The sequence below is a fragment of the Oculina patagonica genome, chromosome 5 (genome assembly GCF_052425735.1).
Source record: "Oculina patagonica isolate OP01 chromosome 5, crgOcupat, whole genome shotgun sequence".
Lineage (NCBI taxonomy): Eukaryota > Metazoa > Cnidaria > Anthozoa > Scleractinia > Oculinidae > Oculina > Oculina patagonica.
Window position 1 is genome coordinate 28,863,867 of NC_135762.1, and position 17,163 is coordinate 28,881,029.

At 39.9% G+C, this 17,163-nt stretch overlaps 2 protein-coding genes across 4 annotated transcripts in view; both read right to left on the minus strand.

Moving 5' to 3' along the window:
- Positions 1 to 2: 2 nt before the first annotated feature.
- Positions 3 to 12,853, minus strand: LOC144654366 (uncharacterized). Of its 2 annotated transcripts, XM_078514498.1 has the most exons (8): positions 12,713 to 12,853; positions 8,448 to 8,843; positions 5,352 to 5,483; positions 4,600 to 4,773; positions 3,512 to 3,539; positions 2,274 to 2,451; positions 1,032 to 1,225; positions 3 to 786 (listed from the first exon to the last, which is right to left on the minus strand). In XM_078514498.1, exons 1-8 carry the CDS (start codon positions 12,774 to 12,776, stop codon positions 777 to 779), a joined length of 1,176 nt encoding a protein of 391 aa, XP_078370624.1. In that variant the 5' UTR covers positions 12,777 to 12,853; the 3' UTR covers positions 3 to 776. The 2 variants fall into 2 exon arrangements, with proteins under 2 accessions (XP_078370624.1, XP_078370626.1); XM_078514500.1 differs by having other exon boundaries at positions 4 to 1,225.
- Positions 12,854 to 16,849: 3,996 nt separating this feature from the next.
- The window catches only part of LOC144654367 (uncharacterized), a 12,999-nt gene continuing 12,685 nt past the window's right edge, over positions 16,850 to 17,163 (minus strand). For both annotated transcript variants that reach the window (XM_078514502.1, XM_078514501.1), the window contains exon 8: positions 16,850 to 17,163. This exon is cut by the window's right edge and continues 1,712 nt beyond it. The gene's annotated coding sequence lies outside the window, so the exon portion shown is untranslated.

Consider the following 17,163-nt stretch of genomic DNA (forward strand, 5'->3'; position numbering starts at 1 on the left):
ACAAACGCCCAATGTTTTAAGTTTTCAGTATCTAAACTGCCATGAGGCTATGCAGCTCCATCGGTTTTGAGTCGTTAACAATCCAAATAGTTAAACTGTGGTCACTCTTTTGGGTGTAATTAATCGGGTGAAAGTAAGACAATGGAATAACTTATATAACATAAAAACACATGTATTATTCAAAATACCAATGTTTTACTTCTAAAAAAAATCGTGTTTTACCATTTCCTTCATCAAGAAAAAATACCATTCATAATATTTATTTCTTTTTCTTTTGCCTGCATATGGTGTCGTTATTTCCTGATATAAACTCTTAAAACTCTAATTAAAACAATATCTAGTCTTATTTTAAACCTAATGTTGATAAAACTCTTGAAACGCTTTTAATTAATTAATGTCAATTTAAAGCGTCTATAATAATATCATTCGTTGCTCTGTGAAAAGTCTTACAAAAAAATTACAATTTATTACATATTTTACGTTACACAAATAACTGTTTTTACAGCTCCTTTTTATTTAATGTTATTTTTCATTTAACTGTCTACTGACTTTTTTTACTGACCATTCTTTTAGTTTTTGCAATTCTCTTTAAAATATTGCCTATCTTATACCTGGACTCGCAGTTAGATAGTCTTCCCCCCAGCCCCATGTTAATAATTTTACACAATATCTTTCTTTCTCTTGCAGTAGCCAGTGGTCAAATAAATTGGCTAAACCCTCCTGAAAGAAGTTCTTGATTGCCTTCTTTTTACAACATTTATAATAAATAGTCCATTTTACAGTTGCCTGCCAAGTGACCTGGCCTTTGAATGGTAGTGAGGCTGTAGGTGACCTTGCATTGGTACAAACTTGGTGCAAACTCTGCTTTATCATGTAAATGCAAACTAGTTTGCATCAAAACAGCATTATTAACACAACAAAAGGCAGCGAGGTCTGTATCAAAACAAGGTCACCTCCAGCCTCACTTCCATTCAAAGGCCACGTCACTGAGCTGCACAAAACTGTAAAATGGACTATTCCATCCATTTCACACTCCAGTTGTCTCCACATTTGCATAGGTCGGTTGCGTGGAGTCTGGGTTCGTCCTGCTGAACACTTCCGGTGGCACTACGTCAACGTCAGCGTACACTGTTGGCTCATAACTGGGAGGTTTGTGTGCTTTCGTATCGTTACTATCACCGTCAAACTCTGCAAGTTGGGCATAGACAAGGTCTCCTTCCTTTCGCTTAAAAAAAAAAAACAAAACAAAACAAACAAAACGTTAGATAAGTCAACGAATGATTGAACAAACGAATGAACAAACGAACAAACGAACGAACGAACGAACGAACGGACGAGCGAGCGAGCGAGCGAGCGAACAAACGAACGAACGAACGAACGGACGAGCGAGCGAGCGAGCGAGCGTACAAACGAACCAACGAACGAACGAACGAGCGAGCGAACAAACGGACGAACGAATGACATACACTCTTTTTTTTAGATCAGAAAGAAATCGAGGAATGGGAAGAAAAGAAAACTGAGGGAGAAAGAAAGGAGGAGAGAAAAAAAATGAGGAACAAACCAGGATCTTCCGTCACACTGTGAGGAATGCGAAGCCAACGGAGGCAAACAAAAGCAATGAGGACAAAAACACGAAACAAGGACACCAAACACTGATGAACCCAAACTGCAAACGGAAATGCAACACAGAATGAGAAACGCAAAGAGAAAAAGAAAGCGGGAAAACGAAAAAAAAAAGAGTGTACATACAGACAGACAGACTGACTGACTGACTGACTCTCTGTCTGTCTGTCTCTCTGTCTCTCTGTCTGCCTGCCTGCCTACCTGCCTGGAAAATGCAAAATGCATTGATAAAGGGACAGAAGTCCCGAAACATCTGGGATTATTCAAAATTAGTTAGCGCAGAAATGAAAATTTAATTTTAACATGAGAACATCTGAATTAGGCGCTACTCAGTTTTTAACAATATTTTGACGATATTGTGATCTTATTGCCTGCCTGCCTGTCTGTCTGTCTTTCTGCCTGCCTGTTTGTCTGTCTGTCTAGGCAGCCGGTAGGCAGACAAATGACAGTGGAACAGACACATTATTTGTATATTAGTAAAAAAAAATATATCAGTAATAATAAAAAGCCCTCTAAGAAGACAGACAAACAAAGGAACACTAGAAAGAAAGAACAACAAAGTGATAGAACGAAACTAAGAAACAAAAAGGATAATTCAAGCTACTTCTTATGGCTCTGAATAGTTTCACCCTGTTCAGCGCACCACTCACTTTTCTGTTTTTCTTGTTGACCACGGCATATTCACAGTTCGGTGAAGGTAACTCATATTCATCTTTCTTCTGTGTCGTAGGAGGAGCTCTGCCGCTGTCTGGTGTTCCAAGCACCTTTGCGGCCTCGACACGATCAACGGGCTCATATTGGTTTTCTCCTAACTGGGCTCGTTGATGTCTTAAAGGAGGAGACAAAAAGAAAAACATTAATCCATCGACAACGTAAGCTGCCATTTTCTACGTACATGTACATGTACAACTGGGTTTTGATTCATTTCTTTCTTCCTCACTTTGGGGTTGTCCCCGTTTGCGTTACAGAGAGGGTAAACGCACATACTGCATTGTGAAAACGTTGAAAGGGGAGACTACAAAATAGGCAATGGAGAATGAATTCTGCATTCAACTCACAGCAAATAACATATTATTTGCTACTTCTTCGTATTCTGTCAACAAGTCATAGACGGTAGCGATGGGCTTCCCGGCGACTATTTTAATTACCATCACGTAAACAAACAAACAAACAAACAAACAAACCAAAAAAGGAACAAAACAGCCAGCTATCTTTAGTCAGGTTAGCGTTGCAGACAAAGTCGACTTTTACTTCTTGTACGACGTAGGCTTCTTGAAAGCCGATAAATTAATTTATTATTATCATTACACTCTTTTTATTTTATAAATTATTTTATAAAATTCGGGATTTGTTTTTTATATTTTAATACGGGTTTTTTTAAAAATAATATTTTTTTTTGTTGAAATTTTTAAATAAAAAAATTTTATATTTTTTTTTTTTTTAATTTTTTTTTTTTTTTTTTTTTTTTTTTTTTTCGGGGGTTTTTTTTTTTCCACCGCCCCTTTTTTTTTGGTTGCCCCAAAAAGCGTTGTTTTTTGCCTTTCGTTTCTCCACCCTTTTTTTTTTTCTTTTTTTTTAAAATTTTTTTTTTTTTTTTTTTTTTTTTTTTTTTCCCCCCTAAAGAGGAAAAAAAAAATTCCCCCCCGGGGCGGAAAATTTTTATAAAAAGTATTTGAAGTACAAAATGGCCATACTGTAGTCCTAACCTGTAACACCTGTTTTCGACATACAAATCCTCTTTACGACTTTTGCAACGTTTCCAACTGTACTAATTGACAGAAATTTATCGCGCGTGGAGACAGGTTCTTTATGACCTTTAGGTACTAACGCATAAAGAGGAAATTGTGATGGCTATTAGAATTGAACGTGGGAGAGCGAAAATACTTACGATGACTTTTTCTGTGGAATCTCGGCATCTGCAAGCAAGAAAGTCAACTTGTTATTATAAGTGGCATTTTACAAGATAATAAATACATGTATGTGGCCTTCATTTTCGCGCAACTTTTACATAACATCCTTTTAAAACAGAGCCAACTCTCAAATATCTTATGCGAGAATTCCCACCTTGACGTTATTGTTGTGATCGACAATTGATCGAGGTGAAAGGTAATTATGCTACCAAACTTCCAAAATAGAAGAGCAACAAGACGTTCAAACTAAGCGAAATCGCGAACAATTGCACGGAAGAAGGCTGATGAATAGCTTAAGCTCAATAGAAACATAATGCAGAACAACGTAGTCAGTTATGTCACTTATAATAATTATGCTAATACGGATCAGCAGGCTCGTAACCAGGTATATGGGATCAGGGATCACAGCCTTGGGATCGGGATCACAGCCTCGGGAGCGGGATCACAGCCCGGGATCGGGATCACAGCCGGGGCCCCGGGCACAAGTCAGGGGGCCCGGACCACCAAAAGAGAGGGAAAAAAAATGGAAAAAGGGAAAAATTTGGGGGGAAGAAAAAAAAAATAAAAAAAAAAAAAGAGGGGAGAGAAAAAAAAAAAATGGATCAGCTATGGTTTTTATGAGCTCTGTCTTTCTCGTTTTATTTCTTCTGTCCGGTCTCTATATGGAGGTTTGCTCCTTCTGAGCCCTATTTATAAGACGGGTAGAAGCATTGCGTTTTGCTTTTAGAGTCCAATCGCGACCCCCTCCACATCTAGATCTATTCAGCCTTCCTTCATTCACAAATAAACAACGGGAGCTTGAAGTCCGTGACCAAAGGCAGGCAATGAGGTTAGACAAGTTCCTTGATTGCATAGCTAGACTATTGTGTTCTGCAAGTACCGTAGGTTAATTATTACTTTTTAGTTTGTATCGGAGATGTATTTTAGGGCTTTGTGTAATATTTGAGGGTTTTTTTTTAAGTAGTTTTATTTTTTTCGTACATTGAAATGCGCAAAAGAAAATGTTCTATAGATATCTGCGCAATATAAGATAATTCTATCATCATTATTATTATTTTATTATTACCTTTTCCATGGCTACGTCGTTTCTTTCGTCTTAGTAACAAAACTACAGCAAAAACAATCAACACAACAAACAGCACTGCTGCCAGAGACGCAGCTATTATCACTATAGTGGAGGAGTTATCATTGTCACCTGTCTGTCCAGTAGCCCCTGGGGCTGAGGTGGTACTGGTGAAATCTGTCAACATATATAACATAATATAATGATAACGAGTAAGCTTAGGGATCCGAAAATTTGATTCTGAGAAGGGAGCGCGAATTTTAAAAGTAGCCCAGGATGATACCCGGCGTCTAATTAGTCTGTGTACATGCTCCCTACTGGGGTATAGGGCATTTGTTCTTACGCTAATTCACCTTTATGTTGAATTCTCTTTCAAAATTTGGGTATCAGAAAGCATCCACATACTAATTATTAAATGGTTAAAACCAAGGAGTTTCAATAGTTCGTATAGTGTTATCATCTAGGTGAGAGTGGTTCTCTAGCTGGTGAAACTTGAATATAGCTAACAACAGAAATTTCGGAACTGCTCTCACTAAACGAAAGAAAACATTTATACAAACCAAGGACTGACGTTAAGATCGATCTACGGGTGGGGGCTGATTGAAAAATGCTATTCAAATACGGTGTGCTTTGAGACAAATCATTAAAGAGAATTCCTTTGAGGTCAAAAAGTTTGTATTCATGGTGCCTTTCGACAGTTAGAAAAGAAAATCCATGTCGTTATTGAGAGGAGACAAGTCTTAAGACAATCTGACCTGATGCGTCAGTGTGACCATATGGAGTCGAACTTTTCCTTTGTATTTGTGTGGTTGGAGTGGTAGATTCAGCAGGTGTTGAGTTTGTTGGCATTGGATAATTATGAAAGAAACAGCCCACTTGGCAGTTATCTGTTGGGGATAAAGAATATCAATAATAAACACTTTCGCAAACATAGAAACCATAACAACCGTGTTTACAGCGTTCCATTTAAGGTATACATGTAGATTACAAGTATAGGAAGAGATCAGTGTCTCCTTATTGGAGATGTCCACTTACCGTAATGATTCGAATAGCGCCCTCCTTCCAATAAGCGCCCCCTTGCGAATAAGCGCCCCCCCTTCGAATGTGTTTTTTCGACGTTTTTGCTTGTTTACAAGCTAAAAACGTAGAATAGGGGTTATGTGGACAAAATTTGGAACCACATATTTGTAAACTCTCAAGGGCCTTTTTTAATTTCTTAAGGGACTGTTTTAATTTCTGAAGGGATTACTTTCCGCTGTGGGTGATCACTTGCGATCTCATGGAAAAAACATGACTTGTCACATTTACAAACGTTATATAACAATTTTAAAAGTGACATGTCAGCTTTCTTATCTCAACGCACGTGTGTCTGAAAGGCGATCTATAAAAAGCGTCGCACAAACAATGGATTGCGTAACTAAAACACGAATAAATAATCACTAGCACTTACATCGTTGAAAAATTACAAAAGTCAAAAATAAACCATACCAAAAAACTCGCTCTTTTCAAAGATATTATTGAAGTTAAAACAAATGCAAGAGATGGGTTAAAATTAGGCCATTTGGTCGCTACTTTAGCTTAGGGCGTTAAAAATTAGGCCTCGCGTTGACAGAGAATGTTGCATGAATCGGCTTTACAACATGCGATCGTATCTACGCAGTTCAAGTGGAATTTCAGTCAAAGACAGCAAAATTCTTTCGTAATTCATCTTCAAATATAATTCAAAAGCATTCACTGTTAAAATGGCTTTTGTTTAATCCTGAGTCTTGATATCCGACCCTCGCAGAGCCTAGACAAAGCGCAGCTTGAGTGAAACAATTTGTTTACGCCGCAATTATATGCGCAATGTTTTCTCTGACAGTAGTCGGAAATATCCGTATTTTTTTTCGTGCTTTTTCGTGGAGCAATTGTACATAACGATACGGCCTTGAACACATTGAACAGCGGTCTACCTATAACAATTAAAATATGGCGTCGCAAAAACAAAGCGTCGAACGCATATTTTGCTGTTTCATTTGCTAATTTCGCTGCCGTAATCGACTGCCTCGAAAGGTCCTTGCAATTTTAAAGTATAGAATTGTCAGATCTCGGTGAAATTTGCACTGTTTATTGGTGTAATGTTAAGGAATATGTGTATAAATACCCAGCGCGGACGAGCCATTTTTGACAAAATTATATGGCTGCATTTCCTCCGCGAAGATAGGAAATTGTTAAACTAAACTACAAAGAAACTGTAATGATAAGTTCGAAGAACAATGCACAGGATAAACCTTCGACTCATACTTCATGCAAAAACGTCGATATCTCGAAGAGACTAAATAAGCGCCCCTATTTCAATAAGCGCCCCCATACTAATAAGCGCCCCTATTCTTATAAGCACCCCTATTCTAATTAGTGCCCCTATTGTGGATAACTGGCCCTACTGAAGTCATTGACGTCAACTAAAAAAACTCCTGAACGTTCACCGTACAGTTCATGTATATCTTTACTGCTAAAATGAACAATTATTTTAAAAGTTACTGAACTTTTAACAATTTCTAACTGTAACAGTTTCTGTACTGTTAGATACATTTGGCTGTTTCTCAAAAAATTAAATAAGCGCCCTGTCCCAAATAAGCGCCCTGTCTCGAAAAAGCGCCCTCCCTCGCGGTGCCAAAAGTAAATAAGCGCCCCGGGCGCTAAATCGAATCATTACGGTAGTTTAATATCGTTCCAATTACTGATCAGGGGCGTAGCCAGCTTTTTTCTTAGAACCTAAATTATAACATTTCATAGGGACGATTTGTGCCAGTTTCACTCATTCCAAAATAAACGCACTTGGTCCTTACGGCGTATGCCATTGTGAATTTGCCTGTCACCTGGCTAGTCTAGAGGCTACTGAGTTTGCTGACTTATTAGACGAACCGTGCTCTCATCACGAAAGGGTAGTTGCAAAATATATATAACGCTAAGGTACATTACAAATTGCTTTTCATATCATCTTAAAAGCGTTTCAGCCGGAATTTTTTCTATCATCATACATTTTTAAAAATAATACGATTGGCCTGAAAAAGTTGTAGGCCCGGGCCTACGGGCCTATAGGCTAGCTACGCCCCTGTGATAATCCAATGGATAAGAGGAGCCAAGCGGCTCACCAGTGTTAACGCTTAATTCACTTTTCTTTAACATGGGGCGACTAGGGGTGCATTCCTTTGGGATGATCCAGAATTGGACCAGTGATCCAAGATCACTCAGATTATGGCCCATAAAAGGAACCGATGGTCCCTTGCTCAGAGTGTATTCTTTGGTTCCTTTGCCGCACCAGGATCCAATTAAGTGATCTTGGATCCGATCCGGATCGTCTTACAGGAACGCACCCTAGATGTATTGTTTGCCTCCATAGACGGGATGCTTGTCCACTTATCCCTGGTAACACAAAGTTAAGGTTGCAATAACAGTTTACCGGTACCCATTTCTACTAATCCTGGGCGGAGAGAGGCACTGCGAGAGTAAAGTGTCTTGCCCAAGATCACAACATAACAACCCCAGGCAGGCTAGAACCCCACCTCTTGATCCGAAGTCTAGCACACAAATCGGGGCCACCGCGCCTCCCAGGTGCCCATTTAACTGGGATATGCATGGTGTTCTTACGTAGCCCTAATGAGAGGTGCACGCCCATGTATATGGTGTTCCAGTCATTGGAAAGGGTTGCGTTGAGGAGGTCGAGGACAAGTGTGACAGGGGGAGCAGTGTTGAGGAGGTCGAGGACAAGTGTGACATGGGGAGCATCACATACAAGGACGTCAAGGAGTTATTTGATTTGGTGGCTTCATAGAACGTAGAGTTATAGAGTATTAACCCAGTATTTGTACCTGTTTCTTCCTCGCAAATCCATCCTCTGAAAACATTGCCTTGGATGCTGTTAAACAATCCCTTTTTTCCAACTGGCCATTCCTTGGCAATAAGAGCGTAATATTCCATGTCCTTAGGCTTATTCGGCTGCCATTTGTCTATTGTCAGTGGTTTTCCATTGACCCAAGTCCACTCGCCAGTTTTCAAGATTTTATACAAACCAATGAGCCATTCATCGTATCTAGCTCCTTTTCGAGTTTGAATCTCTTTATATATAAATTCCCACTCTCGCTCTGTCTCCATGACTACTAGATGTTTGTTGTAATATTCACAAGAGACGTTTGCTTGTGGCCACGAAAATCCTTGTGTAGACGTGCCGTTTTCAAAGGTGTAACAAGAGCAACGCTCCTTCCCATCTGAGAAAAATCAAGACAAAACATACAAACTTGATGTGAAAAAGAGTCAAACAGTCAGGAACAGTACTGTTTGGACTTGACATACATATTATTCAAGTTGCACATGTTTTTTATTTAGCCATGCATTCAAAATACGGTAAGTTCTGAAACGAACGACAACCACCTTGGCTCTTGATTCTGGTTGGGGGGAAGGGTACTGGGGTGGGGCTCATTGACCTTCTTTTTTTTCGTCCCACTCGATATTGAACGACAGTATGGATAATTGGAACGAATAATAAAGACCACCCCTTCACCTACTTCGGTTGGGGGTTGGGGGGGGGGGGGTTGGGGTCAGTTCTCTTTTCTTTCCGTCCAAGGTTGTAAGAGGGTAGCAAAAGGGGGGGGGGGGGGGGGTGTCATGATACTGTTTCACACAAAAAATTTAACAAAATTCAAAATCACGTGTCACGTAAACTTGTAACAGCAGAATTCACGGATCACGTAGCTTTTTCTAGTTTTTACGTATCACGGTCTTCTTTTTCCCTTTTCACGTGTCACACATACACCCTTTGCTCCCCTCTTGTAACATTTACTGTGCAAACTCTACCAACGCACTTCAGGAGGGATTAGACAGATAATGCCCCAGAAACCACTGAAAAAAACGGAAACCAGGGCTTGCCGACACCGCGGCAAAACGCACTGCGATGAGTGGAAAATAACATCGGTAGTTTTGTATTTCCGGTTGACTATGTATTAGTCGCGTAAACAAATTCCCGTCGCGGAGTTAACACACTAGAAAGCAAAGAATAGGGAAAAATGGTCATTCAAAGATTATTGTAGCTCATACTTTGCACCAAGGGCCGCACCAACATGAAAATGATGCTAAGTTTACAGGTCGCAAGCGCTGACAGTCGACAGCGGCATCGTGATGTGCACACTTGCCCGCTAATTGTCGAATAAGGGGACAAAGAGACACACAAAGAACCACGAACCGTAGGCGATGGAGTCACAAGAAGCACTTGTAGTGTTGCTGACTGATGGAGTGAACTCCCGGACTACCTGGAGTTGTGGAGAAGCTGAGCGAGAAGCAACAAGTAATTGTATCCTCAAGACAGGCATTGATCATCCCCTCACAGGTCAAATTTCGTCTATTTGGCGGATGTTCCATTCCAGTCGGGGCCGCGGAATGAACTGAGACGACATGGCGACCACTACAGACGCCCACAGGAGTGCGACACGAATGGACTCACACGTGAAAAAGACCCGCGCGAAGGATGCGTGGTATAGGCGAAGTGAGGAAAAATGAGAAGAAAAAAAGAAAAAAACACACATGCAACCAATACTGGAAGAAGATGAAAGGGTCGACAAGAAAAACGGCAAGTAAACTCTGCCTCTCGCCTGTGTGATACCTAAGCTATAAGCTAGCTGCCAAAAGAACAAGCCTCAACGAACCACGACACCCAATCACGAGTATGTTCGGAAAGGAGAAGAGAAAAACACTGCAACACAAAGAAAACAAAACGTGGGCCACGACTGACCTGAACGAAAGCGTAGCGAGTGAAGCCGTTGAGTGAGGAAAGGGACCGGAAGTGCTAAATCAGCGCATGCGTAGACGTTCTGCCGCGGTGTCGGGCTTGCCGTGGATTCTGTTGTCCGTTAGCGGAAAATAAACAGATATGATGCTTACGAAAAAACAAAATGATTCCATTTTAATTAAGTAAGGAACTGCGACCCACTAGACCCTGTGTGTTTTATTGCGAATCCGAGAATCTGACTGGCTTTCTCACTGTTGTCAATCCGGTCATAGAACACGATGAGGTCTGGACTGAACTAAAGCAGTCAGGCTAAAGCAGTCAGGCTACACGTATGGCTCGGCGTAACAACATAAAATAGAGACGTCTCAGTTGACTTTTTGTTCATAGAAACCTTGGGCTGTTGGCCTAGTGTTAAGCAGTCTTCTTGAATTTCAGATATACTGAGTATTTTGGGGAAGCATCGGCGGATGGTGATGCTTGTCTAAATCACAAACTAGGTATTGGGGCCAAGGGAGTCTTGCCCAGTCTGCCAACTATAGTATAGGTCATTCCTATTTCGCAATTACCTTGTTAGCCGTTATAATATATTACTGTAGACAAGTAGTGCTAGTGATTTTCCAGCATGCAAGTAGAAGTACAATCATGGCAATATTTCAGTGTCGCATGTCTTTATAGATAGGCTAGTTGCTAATGCTCTTGCAGCAAGTACATACGTTAAAGCAAGCAGCCAGCGTATTTTGGTTAATTATTGTTTCGTTGTCATTACGCAACCACAGTTAGCAGGATCAAGTTTCGTTTCATTGCACGTGTCTCTCTCGTCAGTGCTAGTTGGTCGCTTTTGTTAGCTTCTTCGTTGTATTCCCCCCCCCCCCCCCATCCCAGGGGGATTTCAACATTGAACAATGAAATAAATCTTTTTATGGCCCTTTTTTTTATTGTAATGGTTATAGAATAATTTAGAGTTTTGATTCCAAAATCAAATCGCAGTTATTTTCCCTCCCTGTCCACCCAGTTTTTGTTTTTATTCTTGGTGGGATTTGTTTGTACAGGCAGCCTTGTGTATTATATTTTTTCTGTTTTATTTTGTTATAGTAGTTTGTCTATTTTTACTCGGAGTGTAATTTAGTATTTTATTTTCTATGTTGTTATTGAAAGTTACATTTTAACAGTTGTCAATAAAGGCTGCCTTAGACCCAAACCTATGTGTGTTTTGGCACAGGCGGCCCAAGCTCTCTATCAGATTACCTTTGGACGTGACTCTTGCTTACGAGCGGTGTTGTGTTACAAAGATTCGATTTATAAGGGTTTGTATGGGAAACAACGGTTTTGCTTTGTGTAAAAGTAAAAAAAAATGTATATTTTGTGAATAAAGTTGACTTACTCTGATTCGTTGTTTCATTCTTTGTTGTCTGCCAGCTTCTCAGGTCGATACAACGCGTTTTAGGCGAGTTATCGTTATTTTGCAGTGGACACCTAAATAACGATAACTCCCCGAAAACGCGTTGTATTGACCTGAGAAGCTGGCAGACAACAAAGAATGAAACAACGAATCAGAGTAAGTCAACTTTATTCACAAAATATACATTTTTTTTTACTTTTAAAGCAAAACCGTTGTTTCCCATACAAACCCTTATAAATCGAATCTTTGTAACACAACACCGCTCGTAAGCAAGAGTCACGTCTAAAGGTAATCTGATAGAGAGTTTGGGCCGCCTGTGGTTTTGGTTGTGTGGTTTAGAGCTTGTAAATCAATAAATCACAGTGAAAAATCAAATTCATAAAGCATTATATGTTTAGTGGTGTTTGCACCCGATTTACGTTCCATATGAGAAACGTTTCGTTACGCATTGTTTCGAGCCTGGTCACGGGTGTGTCACGCCAGTTGCGAAAAGATACTGTAAACACATAGGGGTCGCCCAACTATCAAATAATAATAACAACATGTTCGTGAGCTATCGATCGGTGTGGACATATAAATATAAATATTTCAATGTATAAAGTTAGGATAATGTAATGTAAACGAGTCGATAAGTGGAGGTTAGACACAAGAGATTATATTTCATCGATTCAATATCGTTTTGCTTCCTTGTCAAACTTCTGCTAATCGCACAGAACTTTCCTGAAAATCCACTTTGAGAATCCATGAAGTGATGTGAATTGAGAGTTAAAAGGTGAGGAAACATGTTATTTGTACCCTGAATTGTAAGTTATTGCCATTTTTCGGCGCTGCGTCGCGGATCGTAACAAGATCGGAAAAGGTTGATTTCATGTTCAATTTCGCACGTACATGTATATTTATGAGGTTCGTTTTTCGCATGCAAACGATAACAAAAATCACTCGTTTATCACACTTACCCACGCCAAAGTGAAATATTTCAATTACCACTACAACCCAAACAGTTAGCTTCGCTAGATCCATCGACTGATCCTTGAGAATTTTCGAAAACCGTACGAGACACACTGATCAGTGTTTAAACTTACGTTCCGCTTCACCAACTCCTATACGCAACTTCCGGTCACTTTAGGCGTGACTTGGGCCATGGCGGTGAAGCGGAAGTCATACTGTAAGGCACGCTTCGCGGAAATGCTTTCTATATTTTGATAGTCTAACCCTTACCCTGACCCAAATATAAACCCAAATAAGAAGCGATGTTAGGCCAGACAGTTTTCTTTCCGTATTCACGACTCTAAACGACTTGAATCGGAAGATCCTGCTGTGCCGACTTAATCGTGCGTTGCATTGGGGGGGGATAGCTGGGTGAAATATAAACGATCTTCAAGAGGTCGTCAAAATTACAAAAGTTTGGGATATATTTCGGGATTCATTAAAAATAAAAAAAAAAACAGCCAGCAAAAACTACAAAGAAAACAACCCAAAAAATAAAACAAAAAACAAAACAAACGAAAAAAATTGCCATATTAAAAATAGTAATGAAAAGCTTATAGGCGCAGGCGCCTGTTCAATTTTTTTTTGTTGGGGAGGGGGGGGGGGGGGGTGGGTGCACTTGCTTCAATGCTCCATGAGCCAAAGTTTTTTTTTTAAGTCAAAACATCTAGGATCTTCCTCGGAAATCTTCGATAATCTCCAAAATTCTCTGGAAATTTCCGGAAAAGTTCGGAAAATGTTCGAAAGCATTCGTACAGCCATCGGACGATATTTTGAAAGTCTTCGGAAATCTTCGGGAAATCGTCGAAAATCTTCGGAAAATAATCAAAAACCCCGTTATTAGTAGGTTTATATAATAAACAAATTGATGCATGGTTGCTTAAAGATATAGCCTGCGAATACAGCCGCCCCTCATCCTTTCCGCTAGGCTAGTTCAGTTCATCGATTTGAACACTCGAAATATATTACATATCTCTGCGCAACCATGTATTATCCTCTATTAATGAAATAAATGTAAAAATACGCAATAAGGGACGGTTCATTTTTTATGCGATAGGGGGGGGGGGGGGGGGGGGGGGGGGGGGGGGGGGAAAAAAATGGGGGGGGGGGGGGGAAGTTTGGGGGGGGGGGGGGGGGGTTTTTTTTTTTTTTTTTTTTAGATAGAAAAAAAAAAAAAAAATTTTTTTTTTTTTTTTTTTTTTTTTTTTTTTTTTTTTTTTGGGGGGGGAGGGGGGGGGGGTTGGGCCCCCCCCCCCCCTAAGACGATGAACTGTTCAAACGTGAGTGGATGTGAAAGGGGGTCCCGATCGGTAGGGAGAGCGGAAGGATGTGTTTCAATCGGAAAATGCCCCTGGTCTAAAATGTCTGCGTCTTAGGGACCCGGAAAGTTTTTTGCCGGCGGATTTCACAGGAATGCTAAAGCTTGGAAAATATCTTATCATCCGTCAGCAGAAATGATCCTCGATTGGATCGGGAATAGAATTGACAATTTAAGGGTGTACAAAGCCCCAAGTTACAGCTCAAATTTTCCTCCACCTAAGCAGTTTTTGTAATCATATGCCTCTTGTGTGAGATTTTCACAATTTGTTCCTCAGAGGAGGTTTTGAAACGTGTAATAACTGGAGCCATCAGATTATGGGGAAAGGTTAGGTTTGACGCTCCTTTATTTCTGATATTATCGCTCACAGTGGAGCCTTCAAAAAGTCACGATTGTGTTTAGACGCTAGTTTCGTAAATTTGTGGATGAAGGACGTGCCGTTTACCTTTTATAGATTAGCACATGTCCCGAGATATGTCTATAATGGTTCTAATATCCGGGTATGATCATTTTTCGCTTTCCAAAAATTCTCAGACGTATGTCGGTTTCGAGTATTGGGAATTCTTCGTGTGTTCTATGCTCCCGTTTGATTTGAAAATTTCCCCATATATATTATACGATAGGGCTTGCCGCGTGTGAATACTTGAGAGCACAGGGTATTTTTGCTCACTCAACATCGATCATCGCCTGAATTGTTTTTTTTTTTTGTTTTTTTATTGCGAACTTTTCACTCCCTCGGGTTCTTGGTTAGTACTCCCAGTTCTTAGGCAGTCAGAATATAGATTTAAAGCAACAGTGGCGGCCATTTTCTGTGTCCTTTCGATCTTGGTAGATATCGGATACACCATTGGCATTTGTTAACCTGTGCCTATTTCCAACTACCGTTGTTGTAGCCAGCGTATATATAGCTTGGCGTTCTACGGCAGTCGGGGAGAGCGAGCTACAGAACGCCAAGCTACGCTGGCTACCGTTGTTAAGTACTAGGTCTTGTGGTTGATTCGGTAAAGCAGTCTTTTCTTGTACCGAAAGGAAGACCGTATCCTGAGCATCGTTGTGAGAGAAAATCTTAATTTTCAGGGAGTATGTTGATTTCAAGACGCTGAATAGATTTCGAGGAATGCGTGTGAATCTTTTCCGTTAGCAGTCCCGGTTGCACGTTATTGTTGGGATTGAGTAAGGATTGATAGAGAGTTGAATAAAAGAGATTAACAAGAGCATCGTATTGCTGTATATTGATTGTGTTCAAACTTCTTAATAGAAAAAAAAGGCTCTGTAATGGTTGGACGCGCGAGACCTGCTTTGGCCCCGTCCACACGGACCCGGGTAAAATTGAAAGCGCATATTTTTATTTTCCCCGGATAGGCCAACCGCCACACTGAAACGGCGTTTTCGCTCTCCGAAAACCGTACTTTTTAAAAACGCTCTCAAAAGTGGGTTAATTTAAAAACGCCGGCTAGGTGGTGTAGTGTGGACGGCGAAAATGGGCGAGACCGGGACTTTTTGAAAACGCTGACGTCAAATAGTCATGTACAGTCTCTGTCAAAACAAAAGGTTTAATTACCTTAACAATAGCTCTGTGCATGCATTGTTACTCTACGTGAGACTAATGAAGCGTATCGTTTTCAAATTTACCCGGGTTAACGTGGACCGAAAACATTTTGTACGGCGTTTTCAAAATTCTGCGTTTTCAAATTTACCCGAGTAAATGTGGACAGGGCCTTAAATAATGGAAATGAATCACATAACTGCAAAGAGAACTATAATGAATTTCCACTTAGTGGCAAGTTGAAGCGTTGTAAGTTTTGCTTAGTGTATGTGGTCATGTAGTCACGGGTGACGAAGTACTGGGTCCGGTTATAAAGAGTCTGAATGGGGGTACCTCGATAACACTAAACACTTAATTTTTCGGCTCTGTAACATGAAACAGTTACATTTTAGGCATTTTAACACTAACAGTAAAAACTTGACTGTAACAGTAAATTTTATCCAGAAAGAATAAACAAAAACGACTCGTAAAAGGCCAATAATCTTTTGTTTAGTATATGAAGAATGTTTTGGCCATTTTCCGACGATTTCCGATCACTTCGGAAGATTTCGAAGAGAATATTTAGTATTCCCGAAGACTACCAAAGATTTCCGAAGACTACCGAAGATGTCCGAAGGCTACTGACCGGAGACGTCCGAGGAGAAATCCGAAAAAATTCTCTAAGTTCATGTGTGATTTTATCCGATTTTCGAAGAGCGGATAAAAATTTACAATTCTAAAAATTTTTACGAAAAACCCTCCAAACATTTAACAGTGTTTTCTCCGGAAACAGTTAACATTAAAAAATTGGCCAATGTAACAACAAACACTAAAAGTTACGGGCAGATAACACCAATCACTTACATCATTCAGTCTCTCTTATACTCAAGTAGCGTTTGTCGCGCCGTTTTCATTCCTCTTTATAGTACAGTTGAAAACCTGGGCACGCTCTGATTGGTCTAAAAAACTGTCTTATTTAGCAATATCGCGCTCAATTAGGGTTTAACTGCTGTAACTGGACGCAAGATATTCTCTTCGGCTGTTGCAAGAACAGGAGGAAAGCTTTTAAATCACGAGCTGTTAAGCGAGTTATTTAAAAACACTCGGGCTTTGGTTAGGCTTTAAAAGCCTGACCACCCGAGAGCTATAATAAGGAACTCGATCTTCACTTATAAAACGATGCTTGTAGCCGTACATGTGGAACTTGATGGAGACTTCAGGTTCTTAATCTTCGGTCGCATCAAGCAAAAAGGTCAGATCCACTTCAGTTCTTCTCCATTAGTATATTTATTTCTTCTTTTTTGTAGAATTATGTTTAATGCATAATTACAATTTCAATTTGGTGCCTTGTAAGTTGTGAACATAGAGAAAGGTACAAGTCAGTTGAAAGACAACTATGAAGTCCAACTGTCAACAAACAAAGCCTAGATAAAATTATATCACTGTTAACTGGTAAACTAGTTTTCATACTTTAATCTGAAAGTATTTCCGGTGTCAAAATGTTAATATTAAGAAACCACTCAAAAATTAATTAATTAATTATCAGTTAATAATAAAAAATCATAACTATTATTTAT